The sequence below is a fragment of the Taudactylus pleione genome, unplaced genomic scaffold (genome assembly GCF_031769625.1).
Source record: "Taudactylus pleione unplaced genomic scaffold, aTauple2 ptg000450l, whole genome shotgun sequence".
Lineage (NCBI taxonomy): Eukaryota > Metazoa > Chordata > Amphibia > Anura > Myobatrachidae > Taudactylus > Taudactylus pleione.
The window spans coordinates 735,495-757,703 of record NW_028284852.1 but is presented as its reverse complement, the minus strand read 5'-3'; the positions used below and the strand labels follow the sequence as shown (position 1 = coordinate 757,703).

The 22,209-nt window shown below is 47.9% G+C and overlaps 1 protein-coding gene across 12 annotated transcripts in view; it reads left to right on the top strand.

The window, feature by feature from the left end:
* The window catches only part of PTK2 (protein tyrosine kinase 2), a 263,844-nt gene that overhangs the window by 138,839 nt on the left and 102,796 nt on the right, over window positions 1-22,209 (top strand). For all 12 annotated transcript variants that reach the window (XM_088448066.1, XM_088448067.1, XM_088448059.1 and 9 more), the window contains 5 exons: window positions 1,243-1,297; window positions 1,700-1,840; window positions 3,923-4,000; window positions 4,618-4,725; window positions 13,337-13,454. In XM_088448066.1, the coding sequence (XP_088304192.1) occupies window positions 1,243-1,297; window positions 1,700-1,840; window positions 3,923-4,000; window positions 4,618-4,725; window positions 13,337-13,454 (500 nt within the window). The remainder of the gene's footprint in view (window positions 1-1,242; window positions 1,298-1,699; window positions 1,841-3,922; window positions 4,001-4,617; window positions 4,726-13,336; window positions 13,455-22,209) is intronic.

Sequence of the window (22,209 nt, the reverse complement as noted above, 5' to 3'; positions counted from 1 at the left end):
CCGCCCATAATCCCTGTAAGGATGAGGAGTAACAGAATATCTCTGGTTAGCAGACGGAGGAATGCGGTTTTAATAATGCTTCATTTCTGTAATAGGGTAAATAGTCTCTGGAGCTCTGAGTGTCCAGTTCTCCTCTTCGCAACCTCCCTGGAGAGGAAAACACTAAGCCCCCCCCCCCATTGTTAATACATTTTTGTGACCCAGAAAGAGACTTCAATGCAGTAATTGCCCAGTGTTCATCCCATCACCCACCTTGACCCAGCGTTGCCTGACACTTAGGTCACCTAATTGGCCATTAATGTGAATCCTGCATGTCCAGCTGTGATAACTACATTGATCGCTGCACAGCGACCCGTAGGCAGCGAGGGAAGCTGTGGATTACTGTCACCTTCGGGCCCTCTCACAAGAAATGTTCCCAGTTCCCCCGATCTTTCACACCTCTCTGCTGTGTCCATGGCTGGAAATGGTTCAATGCGGCTGTAGCATGTGGCGCTTATGCACATGACTGCGTCAGGCTGGGTTTATGCATCGGAAACAGGCGATTTGTTGTCGGTGCGATCGCTATCACTGCAGGGGCACTATTACTGCAATTAATAACATGGGGAACTTTAATCATATTTTAATCTAAAAAAAAAAATTAAACTTGAAGCCCGTCATTAAGAGACCCCCACACAAGCCACACTGCCTACACTAGCTAGATGCATCCAAATTTGCAGTTACCCTGCCCACAACAATTGTCTTTCTGTTCAGCGTACATATATGGCATTTAATACTGCAGCTGTACCATGTTCAATATGGGTAAAACCGCACGTGTGCATATTTTATTTCTGATTTATGCATCTAGCTTTGTATTATCGTGAATCGAATCTATACGGCAGGTGAGCTGCTAAATATTCTCCTATGTGTTCCTAATGTGTGTGTGTGTTTGGAAAGCGTAAAGCCAATAATATTGTAAAATCATTTATGTAATCTGATGACCTACTGAGCCCCTCTCGCTAGCTGCTGCTGGTAAGTCACGCTCTCTGCCGGCGTATATAGCGTCTGCGCTGTACATTGGTGTAACGTGACTGATATGAGGCACAATGTTGTGTAACGTTAGGAACGATACAGCAGGTATGATAGATGACAGCAAAGCGCCATGGGGATTATACTGCAAGCCGCTATTGTGTGTTGTGACAGCTGCTATTAATCTCAGAAATGATGGCGTTTAGTATAATAAGCAGTCTGGTGATTTCCTTGCAGGAAAGATGTGGGTCTCAAGAGGTTCTTTCCGAAGAGTTTGCTGGATTCTGTTAAGGTAAAGTTTGTTTTCTCCTGGTTGATTTCTAGGTGCCCCATTTACATACCCCCTCCCCGCTTACCTGCACCTGGGACTGGTACGTCTCTGCACACAGGGAACAGTCCTTTGCAGTACATTTGTAAAGCTGCATTCAGACTGGTTCCATTCTACAGTCTGTGCGCCGTGTGCGGATCCTGTCTGCCGGTAACAGAGGGTCCTGGGGGAGAGCAGCCCCTGTGGTGGCAACAGGTCCAAACAAGGGAGGGATAAAGGACTTTTGTTGAACGTGCAGGTCGCTCAGACTATCGCGTACGTTACTGGGCCTAATTCTATTATGTTCTACTTTCATAAGTAGGTGACTTTGTAAATACCGTTTTGTTTTATGTCCCTTTTGATTTCTTGTGTTTTTAAAATGTTCAGGCAAAAACCCTACGGAAGTTGATCCAGCAAACCTTCCGCCAGTTCGCCAACCTCAACAGGGAAGAAAGTATCTTGAAGTTCTTCGAAATCCTATGTCCGGTATACAGATTTGACAAGGAATGCTTTAAGTGTGCCCTCGGAGTAAGTATGTCAGGAGTCTATTAAACCTGTCCTGGATTACTGATTCTGGTCTGATTACCTGTGGACACTGGTCTGCTTTCATTTCCGTTCCTCATACTGGTTTCAACATCAGTCTATATTCTAGAACTGTGTAAATACCTGTGCAGACCCTACATTGTTGACTGGACTATTACTCGCTAGGAGCCAGAAGCCACATCACTATTGTCCCTCCTAGTAGCTCTTATTCCCACCATAACTTGTCTTTCCTTGATGATTATGTTGAGTGTTTTCAGGTCCTTAATAAAAAGATTGAGGTAAAGCATCGGGAATACACTGAGAAGACTGTTCTATGTATGTAAAGCATTAATTTCATCCCAAACTAAACCCGTAGCTATGGAAGGGATTAGGTAACCTAAACCAGACCAGAAAAATCTTAGCTGCAATCATTCCCTTTGGTGGGTTCCTCACGATGTGTTACTAATCGGAGGGGGGGGATACTCTCACCTGTTTGGATGGACCTTAAGGAAATGAATAGAGAGGTTCCTTCCACCCTCGCTTTTATGAACATCACATTTGGATAATTGAGAACCACATGTAGAATGGCTTCGACATCCATGTTAATAATTTAACAAAAGATGGATCTTCCCTAAACTTGAGAATGGTTAATGTTTTCTGGATTAATGTATCTAATTTCACCCAGCGCAATATTTTGAATTGTACAGCCTAATGGTGCATATACACATGGTCAGATTTAGCAGGACGATAGAAATGATAACTTTATCGTTAGATCGTTTATATCATCCATTTTTAGCCCCTTCCAACCCCCAAACGACGGACGATGCGTTGGCACGGATGGTTGATAACGATACAGACCATCGCCCCAGGCATTCAGTCCAACCTGGTCGATATCGATCAGGTTACTATAAGGAACCGCGATCGTTTAGTCGTTTGGGCTTGGTGCTGTGCTGGAGGTTCGATAACGATCATCCAACACATGCAGGACGATCAGACAACGATATCTTTATCTGTGTCTGATCTGACCATGTGTATGGTCCATTAGACTTTACAATCTCAGTGTCTTTAGTTCTATCATGCTTATCACAACTTTTACATCCATGTTTATAAGCATGGGGTTTATTCAGCTTGACAAATTTTGTGGGTAGGGCCTAAATAACCCCAGCGATGTCTATACTCACCGCTTATTACAGCACGCTCCTTACTATAAGGGGTAAATTTACTAAAGTGAGAGTTTTTAGAAGTGAGTTTTAAAAGTGATGTTGCCCATAGCAACCAATCAGATTCTACTTAACATTTAACTAGCACCTTCTAGAACAGTGGTGTCACACTCTGGCCCTTCAGCTTTTGTGGGACTAGATATCCCAGCATGCCCTGCCACAGTTTTATCATGCCCTAATAGCAAAACTGTGGCATTGCATGCTGGGATGTGTAGTTCCACTGCAGCTGGAGGGCTCGAGTTTGACACCACTGTTCTAGAAGATAATAGCTAAAATCTGATTGGTTGCTATGGGCAACATCTCTTCTAAAACGCACTTCTAAAAACTCTCATTTACCCAAATTTACCCCCTAAGTGTGGGTGTGTTCCAAGCAGAAATCAAAGAAATGGCGACAAATCCACTTGACTGGCTCCAGTTTCTGCCGACAATGGGGATTTAACTTGTAGGACAGTGTTTGCCAACTTCCGTCTTCAGGGAACCCTAACAGTGCAGGTTTTCCAGGTCTCCTAACAAAATCAGAAGTGAAAAATTAGTACCACCTGCCAATCTTTTAAAATGTGTTTTCTCCAGAAAGAAGATCTGGAAAACATGCACTGTTGGGGTTCCCCCGAGGGCTGGAGTAGGGAAACACTTTTGTAGGGATTGTCATAGATCGAGCAGCCCTGCAGACATCACCGATATTCCCCGGGGCCTGTGTCCTCGCACAGCCGCTTGCAGGGGGCTCACACCCCAAATAGATCTCCATTACATTGTGCCATCGCGTTATTCGTCCTCATTTACATTACAGCTCTTAGGTCATAGTTTTAATTCTCTTTCTTCTTCCTCTCTCTTCCCATCCTGACATGATTGATAACATAACCCATTAAAGTCCAGTTGGATTATATCAGTGGAGTTGGCCATCGGCCCGGAGGAGGGGATCAGTTACCTTACGGACAAAGGATCGAACGTAAGAATCTCTTACTATATGTTTTCACGTACAAACCTGTTTACAGTTTAAAGGGGCAACACATACACATCTCAGTATATAGGCAGGTGGAAGATGTACATTTGCATTAGAACCGTATTTAGATTTGCTATTGTTTCGTCCGTGTGTTTGCTCTTGATGCGTCAAAAAGAAATAATATGTGTGGGGTGCTGAGAGGGTATGGGCCTAGAAAGGGGTATATTGGGAGGAATGGAGTCACTGATGGTTTAATCCAATGTAGACACGAGATTATTTATAGTTGCAGGTCTGTAAGAACCCCCCCCCCCCCCCCCTCCCAGACACGTGACTGTCATATGTCTGAGTTACTGGCCTATTGTGTCTCTGATTTCTTACTGTAATATTATGTGCATGACAAGAGATGGGAATCCAGGGCTCTGTTACATAGCTATTATTTACCACACTAGTCTGTAAGCCGCTGCTTGTTGTCTGAAGTGTTATAGGAATCCCCTAATGTAACCTGAAGGTTTTTTTTTTTTTTTTATTAATAATTAATTTTCTGTATCAAACTTATTTTATTGCAGCTTGATTTGAAAACAACTTAAAAATAACCCTGTTATTGGTGTGTCTCCCTCTATCAGCCGACCCATCTCGCAGACTTTACTCAGGTGCAGACGATACAGTATTCCAGCAGTGATGAGAAGGACCGGAAAGGGATATTGCAGCTGAAGATCGCAGGAGCGCCGGAGGTAAATACTGCACTGTGACTGCGATCCCCTGTAACCATCCATTATTACTGTACGGACTCATTATACAGCGGTGCTGTAGTAGGGTCACAGGTGGTACATACTGTGCTGGCAGTGACCCCCTGTAACCATCCATTATTACTGTACAGACTCATTATACAGCGGTGCTGTAGTAGGGTCACAGGTGGTACATACTGTGCTGGCAGTGACCCCCTGTAACCATCCATTATTACTGTACAGACTCATTATACAGCGGTGCTGTAGTAGGGTCACAGGTGGTACATACTGTGCTGGCAGTGACCCTCTGTAACCATCCATTATTACTGTACAGACTCATTATACAGCGGTGCTGTAGTAGGGTCACAGGTGGTACATACTGTGCTGGCAGTGACCCTCTGTAACCATCCATTATTACTGTACAGACTCATTATACAGCGGTGCTGTAGTAGGGTCACAGGTGGTACATACTGTGCTGGCAGTGACCCCCTGTAACCATCCATTATTACTGTACAGACTCATTATTCAGCGGTGCTGTCACAGGTGGTACATACTGTGCTGGCAGTGATCTCCTGTAACCATCCATTATTACTGTACAGACTCATTATTCAGCGGTGCTGTAGTAGGGTCACAGGTGGTACATACTGTGCTGGCAGTGACCCCCTGTAACCATCCATTATTACTGTACAGACTCATTATTCAGCGGTGCTGTAGTAGGGTCACAGGTGGTACATACTGTGCTGGCAGTGACCCCCTGTAACCATCCATTATTACTATACAGACTCATTATTTGATTGATACAGAATTATAATAATCAAAAAAACCTGTACAGAGTCTGTACTAGCCGGGCCCTGGGGACTCCCTTGGCTGCTGCCGGATCGCCGGGGATCAGGTAAGCCGCGGGTCGCCGCGTGCGGCGTCCCGCGGATACTTTGCATGCAGTCAGATGCCTCCGTTCACTGGGGACAGACCGGAGGTGCTAGCGGGCTCCCCCTCTTTGAGGAATACCCCACGCGACCGCTAGACCACCAGGGTAACAGGCTGGTAGCGGGACCGGCAACCCGGGGGTTAATTGCTAGCCAGGGGAGGCAGCCTTCCCTGTCTAGCGGCTCCTCCCCTCAGCTCAGCGCGCCTTTCAGCACGCAGTCTGGCATCGCTGAGCTGCTCTTATCGCTCAGCCACTCCTCCTCTGAGGTCTCTTTACTGGCAGGCATCGCAGAACTCCCAGGCGGTTTCAAGTGGGCTGGTCCCCCTGCGTACCTCTCCCCTGCTGAAGGACAGTGTACACAGCGCTATAGCCCTTCCAGACACTGAATCTGGGCGGGTGATTGTAGCGAATGGTGCAGTGAGTACTAACTTTTCTGCATTGTATGTGACTATTGCTAGTGCTGCCTGTCTGTGACTTATTCTCCTTACTGTCAGCTTATACCTATCCCTTTCCTTCTCCTACGGCCCGGCAGGTGTGTGGGGGAAGGGCGTTTTTCTGGTAACCTCATTTATATAAATCACGTATTTGTGAGGTCAGTCACATACTGTTGTGTGCTACACAGTAACATATCTGGGCTGTTTGTGTTGCATACTGGTCAGTGCGCTGGTGTTAACACCGTAATTCCTCTTACGTATTCATTAAGTATTTACTGTATCATGTCTGATGAGGAGACTGAGCGCTCCGGGGCTCCTGTGTTGTTTTCCTGCAGACGCTGTTCTGCGAGAGTGGATAGGGAAGATTTATCTCCGGATGGTCTGTGCAGGTGGTGCCAGCTGGTGCCTGGTCCCTCTAAACCCCCTTTATCGCAGGACCCTTCTTGTGTGATGTTTTCCCAGGTGCTGGCGTCTATTGCGGACCTTTTATCGGTCCCTACAATGCTGCCTTCTCATGCGTTGCCTTAGCCGAACATCCCCCATCCCCCCATCCCCCGGGTATTCCGCAGTTTTTGCAGTCTCCCCCCGGATCCCGGACTGTGGGTACCTATGCAGGGCTGCCTGTGTATGTCCAGTCTCCCCCTGTGACGCAGCAGTCTGCGGTGCCTGTTCAGAGTTTTCCTCAGTCGGTTCCTCCGCCCTGGGTAGATGTTCTCTCCAGCTCGGTACTGAGTCTGGCGGCCTCATTTTCAGCGTTTCAGTAGATGTTGCAAAGTGATGTGCCACCAAGGGTGTCTAAGCGTCCTGTTGTGGGTTCACTGACGGCGCATTTGTCGGACTCGGACGTGTCGTCAGATGATGGAGATATTCATGAGGACTCAGTCTCTACCTCCTGGCCCACGGCATCAGAGTCAAAGTCCTCCATTAATGTGCCGGCATTGGTTAGGGCGGTGCGGGCTTTCCTCCATATAGAGGATGATGCGCCGGCTCCTAGGTCGAAGTTTCCTAATTTTAAAAAGGCTAAGGTAACTTCGAATGTTTTTCCCCTGTCTGACCAATTGACGGATCATATGGCGGTGGCCTGGCAGTTGCCCAGTAAGAGATTCCAACCGCAGAAAAGGTTGGCTTCTAATTATCCTTTTCCTGAAGCACATTGCAGGAAATGGGAAACCCCACTGGCGGTGGATTCCCATGTCACCCGCTTAATTAAGAGCGCTACGTTGCCATTGCCGTCTATCTCTTCTCTGAAGGATCCCACGGACAGGAAAGTGGAGACTTGTTTAAAGTCGATCAATTCCCTCTCTGGAGCTGTGGCTCGTCCGTCCATGGCCATCTCTTGGGTGGCTAAGGCCATCGAGAGCTGGGCCAACGCGTTGGAAGATACCTTTCCGGACGATGCTCCGGATATCCAGAGGGCGTTGGTGGGACAAATGAGAGATGCGGCTTCATATATTGGGAAGCATCGTTAGATGCTAGCCTGCTGACCTCTAGGGTGTCGGCTGCAGCTGTGTTGGCTTGTCGGTCCTTGTGGCTGTGGTCCTGGAGGGTGGACGCGGATTCTAAAAAGGGCCTGGAGGCCTTACCTTTTAATGGGGAGTTGCTATTCGGTCCGGACTTGGACAAAATAGTGGATACTCTGGCTAAATCCAAGTCTGCCTTCCTCTCTTCGGCTTCAGCACCTACTAAGGTGAGGAGCTCTGCTTTTCGGTCCTTTCGGGTTCAGGGAATGGCCAAAGGTCAGTCCTTTCCGAGGCAGTCGGCAACCAAGTCTGCCTCTAAACCCAAGAAGCAGGCTTGAGTGCCAGGCGCCCTGCTTCGAAACAGGAAAATAAACCTTCTGCCTGATGGGACGGGCCTCCCTCTGGGGGACCCCAGAGTGGGAGGCCGACTTCTTCAATTTGCCCAGTGCTGGCACAATACCACCACGGATGCCTGGGTTCGAGAACTGATCTCCCAGGGGTACGCCCTGTCTTTTCGGCACAGGCCGCCCCACCAGCTTTTCTGCACGAGTCCTTCTCCGGACAAAACCAAGGCTTTACAGATTCAGGAGGCTATAGAGTCCTTGCTGAAAGCAGGGGTGATTGTTCCCGCTCCTCAATCACAACGAGGGACGGGGTACTACTTTACTCTGTTTCTGGTGCAGAAACCCAATGGTTCTCATCGTCATATCCTCAATTTGAAGTCTCTGAACAAATTCCTCAGAGTTCCCAAATTCAGGATGGAAACGTTACGTTCCATCATTCTGGCGATGGAACCTGGGGATACAATGTGTCCCTGGATATCCAGGACACCTACCTCCATGTTCCGATAGCACCTTCGCACCAGCGGTATCTGAGATTCGCTATCCTTCAGCATCACTATCAGTTCCGGGCGCTACCCTTTGGCCTGTCCACGGGACCAAGGGTATTCACCAAGGTGATGGCAATCATGGCCGCACATCTTCGGAACCAGAACGTACGGCTGCTGCCATGCCGGTTGCTGGCGAGCTATCTGGAGGTACTGCTTCAACATCTCCACCTGACGATCGCTTGTCTGCAAGCGCATGGGTGGTTGATAAATTGGAGAAAGTCTTCCCTGATTCCATCACAGGGGATGGTTCATTTGGGAGCCCTGCTAGATTCCTGTCAGCAAAGAATCTTATTGACTCCGGAAAAGGTCTCCTCCCTACAGCTGCGGATACACAGTTGCCTGAGCAGTTGCCACCTGTCTGTCCATTCGGCAATGAGAGTTCTGGGGTCCATGGTGTCGGCATTCGACATGGTGGAATTTGCCCAGTTCCATTCACGGCCCCTGCAGGGGCTAATTCTATCGGAATGGAACGGGTTACCTCACCGGATCCGCTCTTAGATGCTGGTGTTGTCCCCGGAGGTACAGGGCCCTGCAGTCATCCGGCACCGCTCTTCTAGGAAGGGCGGTTCAAGTTCTGTCCAACAACGCCACCATGGTGGCGTACATTAACAACCAGGGAGGAACTCGCAGTCGGGCTGCGATATCGGAGGTGTCTCGAATCCTTGCTTGGGCGGAGTGCCACATTCCAGCGATCTCGGCGGTCTTCATCCCCGGAGTCCTCAATTGGGAGGCGGACTTCCTCAGCCGTCACGACATGCATCCCGGGGAATGGTCGCTTCACCCAGAGGTGTTTCAGCTACTCATTGACAGATGGGGGCTGCCGGAGCTGGACTTGATGGCCTCCCGTCACAATCACAAGTTGCCCGTTAACGGGTCAAGGACAAGAGACGCAGGCGCATTTCTGGTAGACGCGCTGTCGGTGAAATGGACGTTTCACCTGGCGTATCTGTTTCCTCCGATATCCCTGCTACCTCGGGTTCTGCGGAAATTCAAGCAGGACGGCGGCACGCTCGTGCTGGTTGCTCCAGCGTGGCCCAGACGTCCTTGGTACTCCGATCTGAGGAGCCTCTCCATCGACGCTCCGTACCTTCTTCCTCAGCGTCAGGACCTACTGTCTCAAGGGCCCTGCATTTACCCAGATCTGGGTCGGCTGTCTTTGACGGCGTGGCTCTTGAGACAGCCGTCTTATGGTCTCGGGGCTTCTTGGGTTCGGTTATTAGTATCATGCTCAGGGCCCGCAAGCCTGCTTCCGCACGGATTTGCCACAGGGTGTGGCACACTTACTTTCAGTGGTGTGAGTTCAGAAACTATGATCCTCAGGTGTTTCGAGTTTCTAGGATCTTGGAATTTCTTCAATCAGGTTTGGACCTAGGCTTACGCCTTGCCTCCCTGAATGTGCATGTGTCCGCGCTGTCCATGTGGTTCCAGCGAAGGATCGCTACACTGCCAGATGTTCACACTTTTTTCCAAGGTGTTCTCCGAATCCAGGCTCCCTTCGTGCCTCCTGTGGCTCCTTGGGACTTGGCGGTGGTTCTTCGGGTCCTGCAGGGTCCTCCTTTTGAGCCTCTTGAGTCGGTGAAACTCAAGTGGTTAACGTTTAAGACCGTTTTTCTCCAAGCAATTGCTTCTTCCAGGAGGGTGTCAGAGTTGGGGACGCTTTCCTGTCGTCCCCCTTTTCTGATTTTTCACTAGGACCGAGCAGTGCTTCCACATCAATCAGGAACTTGCGGTGCCAGCTTTTCAGTCTCCTGATCTTACAGCTGGTGAGGCTTCGTTGGACGTTGTCCGTGCTCTCAGACTTTGTTGACAGGACTGCTTCTGTTAGAAGGTCCGATTCTTTGTTTGTCCTCTTTGGTTTTCATAAGAGGGGTTGGCCTGCCAACAAACAAACTGTTGCCCGTTGGCTTTGTTCTATTATTCGTGAGGCTTATATACAGGAAGGTTTACCTGTTCCGGCCTCTGTTAAGGCCCATTCCACTCGGTCTGTGGGTCCTTCTTGGGCTGCTAGACGTGGTGCCTCCGCTGTTCAGCTGTGCAAGGCAGCCACTTGGTCTTCAATTCAGACGTTTTTGAGGTTTTATGTGTTTGACACCTTTGCCTCTCAGGATGCATCCTTTGGGCGCAGGATTCTCCTTTCTGCACAGGAGCGTCCCCGCCCTTAGTTGAACTGCTTTGGGACATCCCCAAGGTCAACCCTGTGGACCCCCTATGGACCCTGAAGTAGAAAACAAGAGAAATGGTAAGAACTTACCTTTGTTATCTCTGTTTCTACGAAGTTCATAGGGTCCACAGGGCACCCGCCCTGACGCACCTGGCTTCAAATGGGCTGTGTGGCTGGTCACCGATTTTTCCATCTCCCATTTCTATGAGTATGGTTTCTTGCGTGTTCCAGTCTTCCTTCTCTCTGTTTAGTCTCCTCCTCCGGCCTTGGCTGCTTACCAACTGAGGTGCCTGTGGCTCGGGGGCGGTGTATAGAGAGGACGGACCCAAGTGCATCCTGGGAGCAGTGAAAGCTTTAACCCTGCTTGTGGACCCAGATACAGCTATACCCCAAGGTCAACCCTGTGGACCCTATGGACTTCGTAGAAACAGAGATAATAAAGGTAAGTTCTTACCATATCTCTTGTTTTTCCCAGTCCCAGAATGCATCTCAATGTAAAGGATAATTCCAGACGAAAGTGATTTCCATATATCAAACATAAAAGCAGTTTATTATCTGTGTTCTGGTCCAGCGAGATGTCCCAGCACTGCTCTCCTGGATTTTTCCATTGGCGCAGCTCTGTGATCTGAGGGAATGTGTCTTCCTGTTACGTTTTGTGCTAATGCCACTTCATGGTCTGCCAATCCCAGCAAGGCTCCTGTTGTCCTGGAAATGGCTTTGCTCTCTGTAAGCTGTGCAGGGCTCTCTCACCGCGGAATATACATTTCATATCTCCCCCATAAACACACGTTTAGTGTATAATCCTTGCCTCACTGCCATCCCTTGCTGGATGTCCAAAGCGCTTACTCAAACCAAACTTTCAGGGCCCCCCTCATTTCCCTTTCCTGGCTGTCCTCTTCCTCCTGGCTGTCCTGTAAGTCCGTTGCCTGGGTGCGTCCTCGATTCCTCTTTCTCCGTCATCTTTTACTTTTAAAATATATCCCACTCCTGCCATCTCCACCTCTGCTGCATCTCTAGGATCAGGCCCTTTCTCTTACCCCCCTGATGCCGACATGATTCTTACCCGCGCAGTCATCTCCCGCTTGGACTACTATAACCACCCCTCTCAGGCCTCCCTTACACTCTTTTCCCCAATTCAATCCATCCTGAACTCTGCTCCTGGCCTCCTTTTCCTTTCTAGACACTCAGGGGTAAATTTACTAAGACGGGAGTTCTATTTAAGAAGTGATGTTGCCCATAGCAAGCAATCAGATTCTACTTCTCATTTATCTAGCACATTCTAGAAGATAATACCTGGCATCTGATTGGTTGCTATGGGCAACATCACTTCTTATTAGAAGTCCCATCTTAGTAAATTTACCGCTCAGTGTGGCCTCCTCTCTGTGTGTAAACCTACTTCACTGACTCCCTATTTTTCTTAAAGTCCAGTTCAAACTCCTCACCCTTGCAAATACAGCCCTTAATCATTCATCCCCCCTCCTACATCCCCAATCTCATTTCTGTACACACTCCCTACGGTCCCCTCTGAGTGCTGCCTCTACTACACCCGATACCTCCTCTCACACCCGCCTCCAATATTTATTCTTCTCCGCTCCCTCCTCGGGAACTCTCTCCCTTTCCAAGTCAGACTTTCTAGCAGTCTCACCAGCTTCAAATGTACCATCAACTTTTCCTCCTAATCTACTTACTTCTAAGGACCTGGTCTTCTTCACCGTTCACCCCTACCTTAGTATATAAGCTCATACGGGCAGAACCCTCCTTCCTATTCTACCCATGCCACCAGTGCTGGTCTCCATGTCCCATTCAGCGAATCTGATACTGAGGGCTCCCCCTTTAGGTCAGGTACAGACTCATCAAGTGCTGTCCTGCCCTCGCTACCCCGCTGCTCACTTCCTTATCCTCGTCCTAGCTAGTCTGCTGTTTTATTGTTATGTGTTATTCCAGGTCTATATTGTCTTACATTTGCTGTACTTATCCTATGTCCGCTTTGTGTTGCTATGTATATTCCTTCAACGGCGCTGCAGACACTATGCGGCGCCTTAAAAATAAGAGCTTAATTCTAGAGAACGTCCCCTTGCCTGATTAGTAGGACAGGCTCAATGGTATTGGTCAGTGTCATAACTAGCGCAGTTCTTCATGAGCCTGGGTGTAATGGATTTCATTTGCAAGCTTATACCTTGTTACTTGTCTATTAATGGGGCTGATCTATGGTGTGTAGCTTCGTGGCCTCGCAGCCCGGCCTCGGCACAGAATGACTCTGGGTTTGTGCTGTCAGGGGGGGTATGACCAAGGTGGGGGCTGTAAAGGACTCCGTGAGCTCTCCCCTCCTACTATCGCTCCCACCAGGATGGATAGAAGGGGCATCAGGCTTCTTTCTCCCACCCCCCACGCTCTTAGATGTCTATGGCTCCGGTATTTGTGCTCCTTTTCCTGAAAACGATCACATTGTACATCTGTTTCACTAGACGCTGTCGATGAATGGAGTCCTCCTGCACTGGGAGCTGCAAAGATTTATTAAAGGGTTGACCAGCGTGTAGGGTCCCCCTTATGGAGACCTGAATACATGGTCTTGCTCCTGGTAATCTAATCATTATTTAAGCCTGCAGAGGTTAATCTCGAGTGATTAGCACTTTCCAGCATGTAACGCATTTGTGTTGTACATGGATAATCAGGATGCAGCTGTACTGTGATGCATTGGAGAACATATTAATAATACCCCTTTTGTTGGTCTGTCCTCCTCCTCAGCCGCTCACTGCCACAGCCCCGTCTCTTACCATCGCAGAGAACATGGCCGACTTGGTAGATGGATACTGTCGCCTTGTCAACGGAGCCTCCGAATCCTTCATTATCAGGCCGCAAAAAGGTAAATTGATTTCTGCGCTCCAGCCCCGTGCTCCCGCAGAGCCGTTCTCTATGCTCAAGAGCAAGGACGGAATGGCTCCTTCCCAAATCAAAGCACTTGCTCTGCTTCTGAATTTATATGTAATGCGCCGTGTCCTGTGACCTTCAGATAGATGGAGTTTCTGTAGAAGTTGGCGCTGCGAGCGGCCTCCGCAATAGGCGGCTGTCCAGGCTCCTAGCGGTGATAATCCCCTGTTAGGTGTAATTTTCTGCATAGATGCTGCTGATTTAGATGACCATTGAGAAGTAACCGGTGCTCGGCTGTACTAAGGATATAAAACTGAATATAAAAGATGCATGAGCCTCTGCTATTGTCTTCTGCCTGTTATCTTAAATAGGTTATTAAACGCTTCTCCGAGAGAACGGAAAAAGCAATTTAATGTGGTCATAATTCATCACTTACATCCTGATATTTGTACCATTTCATGTCTTATCTAGATGTACAGATGTGTCCTCATACACTGTTGCTCTCGCCGTGCAGAGTATCGTCTCTCGGCTCACCATGTCCTGCGCAGAGCATCTACGTCACTCATAATGTGCGTCTTATTCACAATAAATAAAACCTCCAGAAGTGCCGAAACTACATTTCCACTGAGAAGTGCGCTACTTGTACATCTGTGTAAAAATAGTTCCGATGCAAGTATCCGCGTCTTTTTCTCTCGCCAAGTTCCGTTGTGCGCCATCTGCGACTTATTACATGTTTTACTAATTTCTGTGCGCGTAAAGTCACAGCTTAGCGTCTCGGGAACACTGAGCGCCTTTTCGTTTTGCCTACAATACAACGAAGACGGAATTTAAAGATAAAATAGAAACGCTACTCGTTACGAAGCGTCTGTCGTGCCCGGCATCTATGGCGCAAACACGCTACTTTAATGAGGACACATTTAAACTAGGCTATAGAGGAGGATAGATTGCTTCATTTGAATGTGCGAATTGAATCTTCATTAATAGTTTATGTTGCTATTATCTGTGAGTGCTGTTTAAAGGGACAGGATTACCAAATTAATGCTAAAATAGCCTTTAGAGTTTAACTTACAGTAAAGTTTAGTTTTCCATAGATACAGGTTTCAGGCCAACTTTACGTTGAATCACCTATACCTTTTTTTGTGGGGATTTTTGCTGTAGAGGATTTGCTGATATCGCGGTAAAGACCCCTCTATCTCGTGCTATGGGGATGGATGCAGTATGCCTTATTACTGGCTGTTCCCCAAACTGCTATGCATAGAGCAACGGCTGGGTGCGCGGTGTACCGCTTGTAATCTGCGACTTCTCGCAGTAGTTTCCCACTTGTGAATATTAGAAAAAAATTTGTACAAAAATGCACAAAAGCAGTAAAGAAAACTAGAAGATTAGTCATTGTTGCTGTCTTTAATCCCAACAATACGGCTAAATGTGAAAAATCATATTGTCATATATATATATATATATATATGTTCCATATCGAGTGGCACTCCCAGCACTACAAACCAAAAAAGGCCCTGGTGCCCTCTGTCAGAGACCAACTCGAGAAGGTCCCAATATATCATCCACACCGGCGGCACTCAGGTACATAAAGGCGTCTCAACACAGGGGTATATACCGACGTTTCGGAGCCATTTATTGCTCCATCATCAAGGTCACAAATACAATACAAACATCACATATTTATACAAACACCTCACCTAAGTGGACCCACGTGTTCCCACGTCCGGTTCCGGGTCGCATCCGAGTGACGTCAACCAGCCACCGCCGGCGCCCACGTGTCAGCCGCTGTAGAGAGGGGGCGTTCCCAGGATGAGTCACCGTTACCCAGACAACAAGCATAGGCCAAATGCCCATGCCCGATTTCCATCTAGGACAGACTCTAATCCTGGCCACGTCATCCCACACCTCCAACATAACACACCCACGCGAGCACAATCAGCCGAAAATCTGGTTACACACATCTCAACGGACCTCATACCCAGATAACCAGGGAAACTATATCCACACACATATAAATATACATACATATAACATCATATCATAAAGAATACATACATTTATTAATAAACATCTATATAGAAAACACTAACTCATAGAAGGTAGTTATAACAAATTCCTGCTCGCAATTTAGTATATAATCCCTAGATACATTAACACATAAGCACATTAGCACAATCAAGGGACCCATCACTCTCAGCCCCATATACCAGATCTATTCAAGTATACATAGGTACCCAATAAAGTCACCCAATCTATCATATACATATAACAAACTATGCCTGTATAACTAATGTGCCACTTAAATACCTACCACAAAGAACCTAGATATTACTCCATATCGCAACCCTAGTTGCAATAGGTCAATTATAGAAAGCAGTGGAGCCCAAGATTCTCATTTAGACCCCGTGGTGCCAAGGAATCCAACCTGTAGATCCACCGCGCCTCACACTGTAGAAGCTTAAGTGATCTATTGCCACCTCGAAGGGCTTTTGGCACATGATCAATGATCATATAACGTAACGACGACACATTGTGTCCACTTTGTGCGAAATGGCGTGCCACCGGTTGATCACTACTGCCAGAAGAAATGGCAGCACGGATCGCTGACCGGTGTAACGCCATTCGCTCTCTTAGTGTTCTATTGTTCTTTCCCACATATGTGAGTCCACAGGGACAGGTAATAAGATAAATAATAAACCTAGTAGTACAGGTTACTCTATGCCGTATCGAATACTTATGGCCACTATAGGGGTGACAAAAGCTGCTGCCTGTAGTCAATGAGCGACAAGTCAGGCAGTCTAAACACTTAAAACATCCCAGCTTAGGACGAAGAAAGCGATCAACATTAGTCAATCCTAATCCTGTAACATCAGTTCTCATCACCAAGTCACGAATATTGCGTCCCCTACTATAGCAAGACATGATACGAGTGTCCTGTAGATTTAGATCAGGGTCAGTACCCACAATAGGCCATAATTCCTTGGTAACATTACGGATCCTATTACTGTGAACATTGTACGCCAACGCTTACATGTTTCAGGCAGAAGATGAGATCTTTTTTCAGAACGTCTATGTGTCTGGCAGAATTCTGTTTTATGCCAGATACATAGACGATATCTTTCTCATATGGACGGGCACTAGGTCAGAGATACTCAGTTTCATTGAGCAGCATAACTTATCTAACAGTCCCATTAAGTTTACCTTTTCTGTTGATGATAGCAGTGTTAATTTTTTGGATGTTCAGGTAACACTGGTGGATAATAGGATTGCTACTCGGCTATACAGTAAACCCACAGACAGGAATACTATTCTACATAGTGGGAGTTTTCACCCTAAACCTCTAAAATATGGTCTGCCCTTTTCGCAATTTCTGCGTGCTCGCAGAATTTGTAGCGATGAGTCGATAGCCATTCAAGAAATAGAACAGATGATGGTAAAATTTAGAGAACGAGGATACTCGGAGGAGATTCTCTGTCAGGCTAAAGACAGAGCACTTACGATTCCTAGGGCTGAGTTACTTAAATCACATAAAGTGGCAGATGAGACTGAACAATGCATACCATGGGTAAACCACTACAATGTTCACAGTAATAGGATCCGTAATGTTACCAAGTTATTATGGCCTATTGTGGGTACTGACCCTGATTTAAATCTACAGGACACTCGTATCATGTCTTGCTATAGTAGGGGACGCAATATTCGTGACTTGGTGATGAGAACTGATGTTACAGGATTAGGATTGACTAATGTTGATCGCTTTCTTCGTCCTAAGCTGGGATGTTTTAAGTGTTTAGACTGCCTGACTTGTCGCTCATTGACTACAGGCAGCAGCTTTTGTCACCCCTATAGTGGCCATAAGTATTCGATACGGCATAGAGTAACCTGTACTACTAGGTTTATTATTTATCTTATTACCTGTCCCTGTGGACTCACATATGTGGGAAAGAACAATAGAACACTAAGAGAGCGAATGGCGTTACACCGGTCAGCGATCCGTGCTGCCATTTCTTCTGGCAGTAGTGATCAACCGGTGGCACGCCATTTCGCACAAAGTGGACACAATGTGTCGTCGTTACGTTATATGATCATTGATCATGTGCCAAAAGCCCTTCGAGGTGGCAATAGATCACTTAAGCTTCTACAGTGTGAGGCGCGGTGGATCTACAGGTTGGATTCCTTGGCACCACGGGGTCTAAATGAGAATCTTGGGCTCCACTGCTTTCTATAATTGACCTATTGCAACTAGGGTTGCGATATGGAGTAATATCTAGGTTCTTTGTGGTAGGTATTTAAGTGGCACATTAGTTATACAGGCATAGTTTGTTATATGTATATGATAGATTGGGTGACTTTATTGGGTACCTATGTATACTTGAATAGATCTGGTATATGGGGCTGAGAGTGATGGGTCCCTTGATTGTGCTAATGTGCTTATGTGTTAATGTATCTGGGGATTATATACTAAATTGCGAGCAGGAATTTGTTATAACTACCTTCTATGAGTTAGTGTTTTCTATATAGATGTTTATTAATAAATGTATGTATTCTTTATGATATGATGTTATATGTATGTATATTTATATGTGTGTGGATATAGTTTCCCTGGTTATCTGGGTATGAGGTCCGTTGAGATGTGTGTAACCAGATTTTCGGCTGATTGTGCTCGCGTGGGTGTGTTATGTTGGAGGTGTGGGATGACGTGGCCAGGATTAGAGTCTGTCCTAGATGGAAATCGGGCATGGGCATTGGCCTATGCTTGTTGTCTGGGTAACGGTGACTCATCCTGGGAACGCCCCCTCTCTACAGCGGCTGACACGTGGGCGCCGGCGGTGGCTGGTTGACGTCACTCGGATGCGACCCGGAACCGGACGTGGGAACACGTGGGTCCACTTAGGTGAGGTGTTTGTATAAATATGTGATGTTTGTATTGTATTTGTGACCTTGATGATGGAGCAATAAATGGCTCCGAAACGTCGGTATATACCCCTGTGTTGAGACGCCTTTATGTACCTGAGTGCCGCCGGTGTGGATGATATATATATATATATATATATATATATATACAGTGTTCTATGGCAACAAACCATAAACAGCAAATATTTGTTAATATTTATCAAATTTTTGGCTTTTTTTTTTTCCTCTGAGAATTGTCACAAGTAAAAAAAGAAACACGTGAACTGTAGGGCAGTGATTGAGATTTCCCAGCCTGAATAATTGGTTTGATTTTGGGCAAAAGCGCTTGCAAGCTCGCAAAACCTTAGCACCTTTGTGTCCTTAACACATGCGTTGTCTCAGCTTTTTAATCACTCCCGTGTAATGAAGAAGAGGCATTACCCCCCCCCCCCCCCCCACACCCACTTCAGCCTATCACCCTGAGAGCCAGGGCCAGGAGTTTGGGTCTTTTGGGCTAATATTTACACTTCTAATTGGATTGGCAAATGTATACATTTTGGGAGTGGTGCCATCTCCATTGTTCTGCTTTTGTGCCGGCTGTTGGGCATCACCAGGAGTCCGTGTCCTGCTAGTAGTGTGTCGGGCACAATACTTCTGCAGCATAGTCAGAAGTATAGGGCTGAGGTTTTCTGCTCCGTAAAATTAACACAGGGGGACACAAAAAAATAACAGCGCTTGGTTGAGTATAGAATGATAATAGTCTATCTCAATGGATAGGAATAGATACTTTAATAAAAGCTGTGTGGATCACAGCGAAACGCGTTAGTGTATCCTCACCCCCTGAATGTCCACCTTCCATGGAACATTAACAGGAACGATTCCTTTACCTGAACCAGACCTCCTGATTTTGTTCATCATCCCTACAAGTGCTCTTGCCATCAGCCTTAAACATTGGAGACGTCCTGAACAGCCAAAAGGTTTGTTTCCGACCACAAGGGATCCTGTGTTTCATTTCTTCATTGCATGATGCCAATCTACTAATATACAGGACCCATTGCCCTATGGACAGTAACTATAACCAGCTATAGTTGGACATTTAAATAACATCAGAGGTCACTATAGGAACAGGAACTTTATTATACTTATTCCCACAGTGGATGTAACAGGGGTGCTTCAATTGTTTTTCATGTTTTATACATTTTATCTATGAGCAACTTGCTACAATCAGTCTATTGTATTACAGATTTTTATTAAAGTATCTTTCTACTTCAGGGTCCATAGGGGGTCCACAGGATTGGCCTTGGGGTATAGCTGGATCTGGATCCACGGGCACAAAGCAGTTAAAGCTTTGCTGCTCCCAGGATGCACTTGGGTCCCTCCTCCTCTATACCCCGCCCCCGAGCCACAGCACCTCAGTTTTATTTGGTGCCTGGCCGGAGTCTGGTCACCCTGGGCAGTGGGGCTGCATAAGCAGCCCCTAAGCTTTATTTTTTTATTATTTTTAAGGAAGATTTTATTTTTACTATCTTCAGAGCGGCAGCTTCAGACTGTCCATCTGGACGTCCACGCTGCCGCTCCAACAGCCCCGCTGGCGCTGCAACGCCAGTACTGATCTGGGGATCGCAGAGGGACCCCGGAGTCAGTACTAGCGAGGCTCCGGGACCTCCCATTGACTGCTGCCGGATGCACAGGGCCAAGTAAGCCGCGTGCAGCGCTTCGCGCTGTGCGCGGGGGTAGAAATGCAGTCTTCAGCCGCCGGTCTCTGGGGACAGACCGGCGGCACTAGTAGCGGCGGTGGGCTCCCCCTTCACAGGCATACCCCGCGTGACCGCTGGACCACCAGGGAGTAATTGCTGGAAGGGAACCAGCGTCCCTGGGGTTAATTGCTAGCCAGGGGAGGCAGCCTTTCCTGGTTTAGCGACTCCTCCCCTCAGCCCAGCGCGCCTTCTCTCATGCGTGCTGGCGTCGCTGGGCTGTTACTCTTGCGGCCACTCCTCCTCAGAGCTCTCCGGCGGCCATCTTCTCAGTGGCAACGCAGATCTCCTCTCCCCTGCAAAGGACAGTGTTCGCAGCGCTATAGCCCTCCCAGACACTGCACCTTTCGCTACAATCAACCTCCCAGATTCAGTGAGTATAACTTCTCTGCATAGTATGTGACTTTTGCTAGTGCTGCCTGTCTGTGCTTATTTCTGCTGACTGTCATCTTATACCTATCCCTTTCCTTCTCCTACGGCCCGCAGGTGCGTGGGGGAGGGGTGTTCTTTCTGTGTACCTCACTTATATAGATCTATGTATTTGTGAGGTCCATCACATACAGTAGTGTGCTACACAGTACCATACTTGGGAGTGCGCAGGTGTTATAAGCCTCACCTCTTTTCAGTGATACACTTTTATTGCAAAGTTATTGTGTCATGTCATGAGGAGAATGAACGCTCCGTGGCTCCTGTGTTGTTTTCCTGCCGGCGCTGTTCGGCAGGGGTTGATGGGGTGGATTTGTGTCAGGACGGTCTGTGCGGGCGCTGCCAGCTGGTACCTGGTCCCACTAAACCCCCGGTGGCGCAGGATCCTCCTTGGGCGATGTTTACACAAGTGCTGGCGTCGATCGCGGACCTGCTTGCGTTGCCCCAGCCTACCATCCCCCGTTCCCCTGGTGTTACGCATCTGGTGCAGTCTCCTCCCGGGTCTCAGACTGTGGGTCCTTATGCGGGATTGCCTGTGTACGTGCAGTGACCCTCCCTGGGAGGATGTCCTCTCCAGTTCTGTTCAGAGCCTGGCGGCCTCGTCATCGGCTTTTCAGTTGGTTTGCCCCCAAAGGCGTCCAAGCGTCCCGTTCCGGCTTCACTGGCGGCGCAGTTCACGGACACGGACGTGTCCTCGGATGACTGAGAGGTCCATGAGGACTCTGACTCGGATGCCGGGGCCCAGGAGGTGGAGGCTAAGTCCTCCATTAAAGTGCCGGTATTGGTTAGGGCGGTGCTGGCCATCCTTCATATAGAGGAGGATGCACCGGCTCCCAGGTCGAAGTATCCTAATTTTAAAAAGGCCAAAGTAGCTTCGACTGTTTTTCCCCTGTCCGACCAGTTGACAGATCATGTGGCGGGGGCCTGGCAGTTGCCCAGCAAGAGATTCCAACCGCAGAAACGGTTGGCATCCAACTATACTTTTCCTGAGGCTCATTGCAGGAAATGGGAAACTCCGCCTGCGGTGGATTCCCATGTCACCCGCTTAATTAAAAGCGATACGTTGCCTTTACCGTCTATCTCCTCCCTGAAGGATCCCACGGACAGGAAAGTGGAGACTTGTTTAAAGTCTACCTACTCTCTTTCTGGGGCAGTGGCCCATCCATCCAAGGCCATCTCTTGGGTGACTAAGGCCATCGAGAGCTGGGCCAACGCGTTGAAAGATACCTTTCCGGATGATGCTCCGGATATCCAGAGAACGTTGATAGGGCAAATGGGAGATGCGGCTGCCTACATTGGGGAAGCTTTGTTGGATCAAGCCTGCTGACCTCTAGGGTATCGGCTGCAGCTGTGTCGGCGTGTCGGTCCTTGTGGCTGCGGTCCTGGAGAGCTGACGCAGACTCCGAAAAGGGTCTGGAGGCTTTACCTTTTAATGGAGAGTTGCTTTTTGGTCCAGACTTGGACAAAATAGTGGATACTCTGGCTAAGTCTAAATCAGCCTTCCTCCCTTCGGCTTCAGCACCTGCCAAAATACGGAGCTCCGCCTTTTGGTCCTTTCGGGTTCAGGGCAAGGCCAAAGGTCAGTCCTTCCCGAGGCAGTCGGCGACCAAGACCGCCTCTAAGCCCAAGAAGCAGGCCTGGAGTGCCTGGCGCCCTTCTTCCAAGCAGGAGGATAAACCT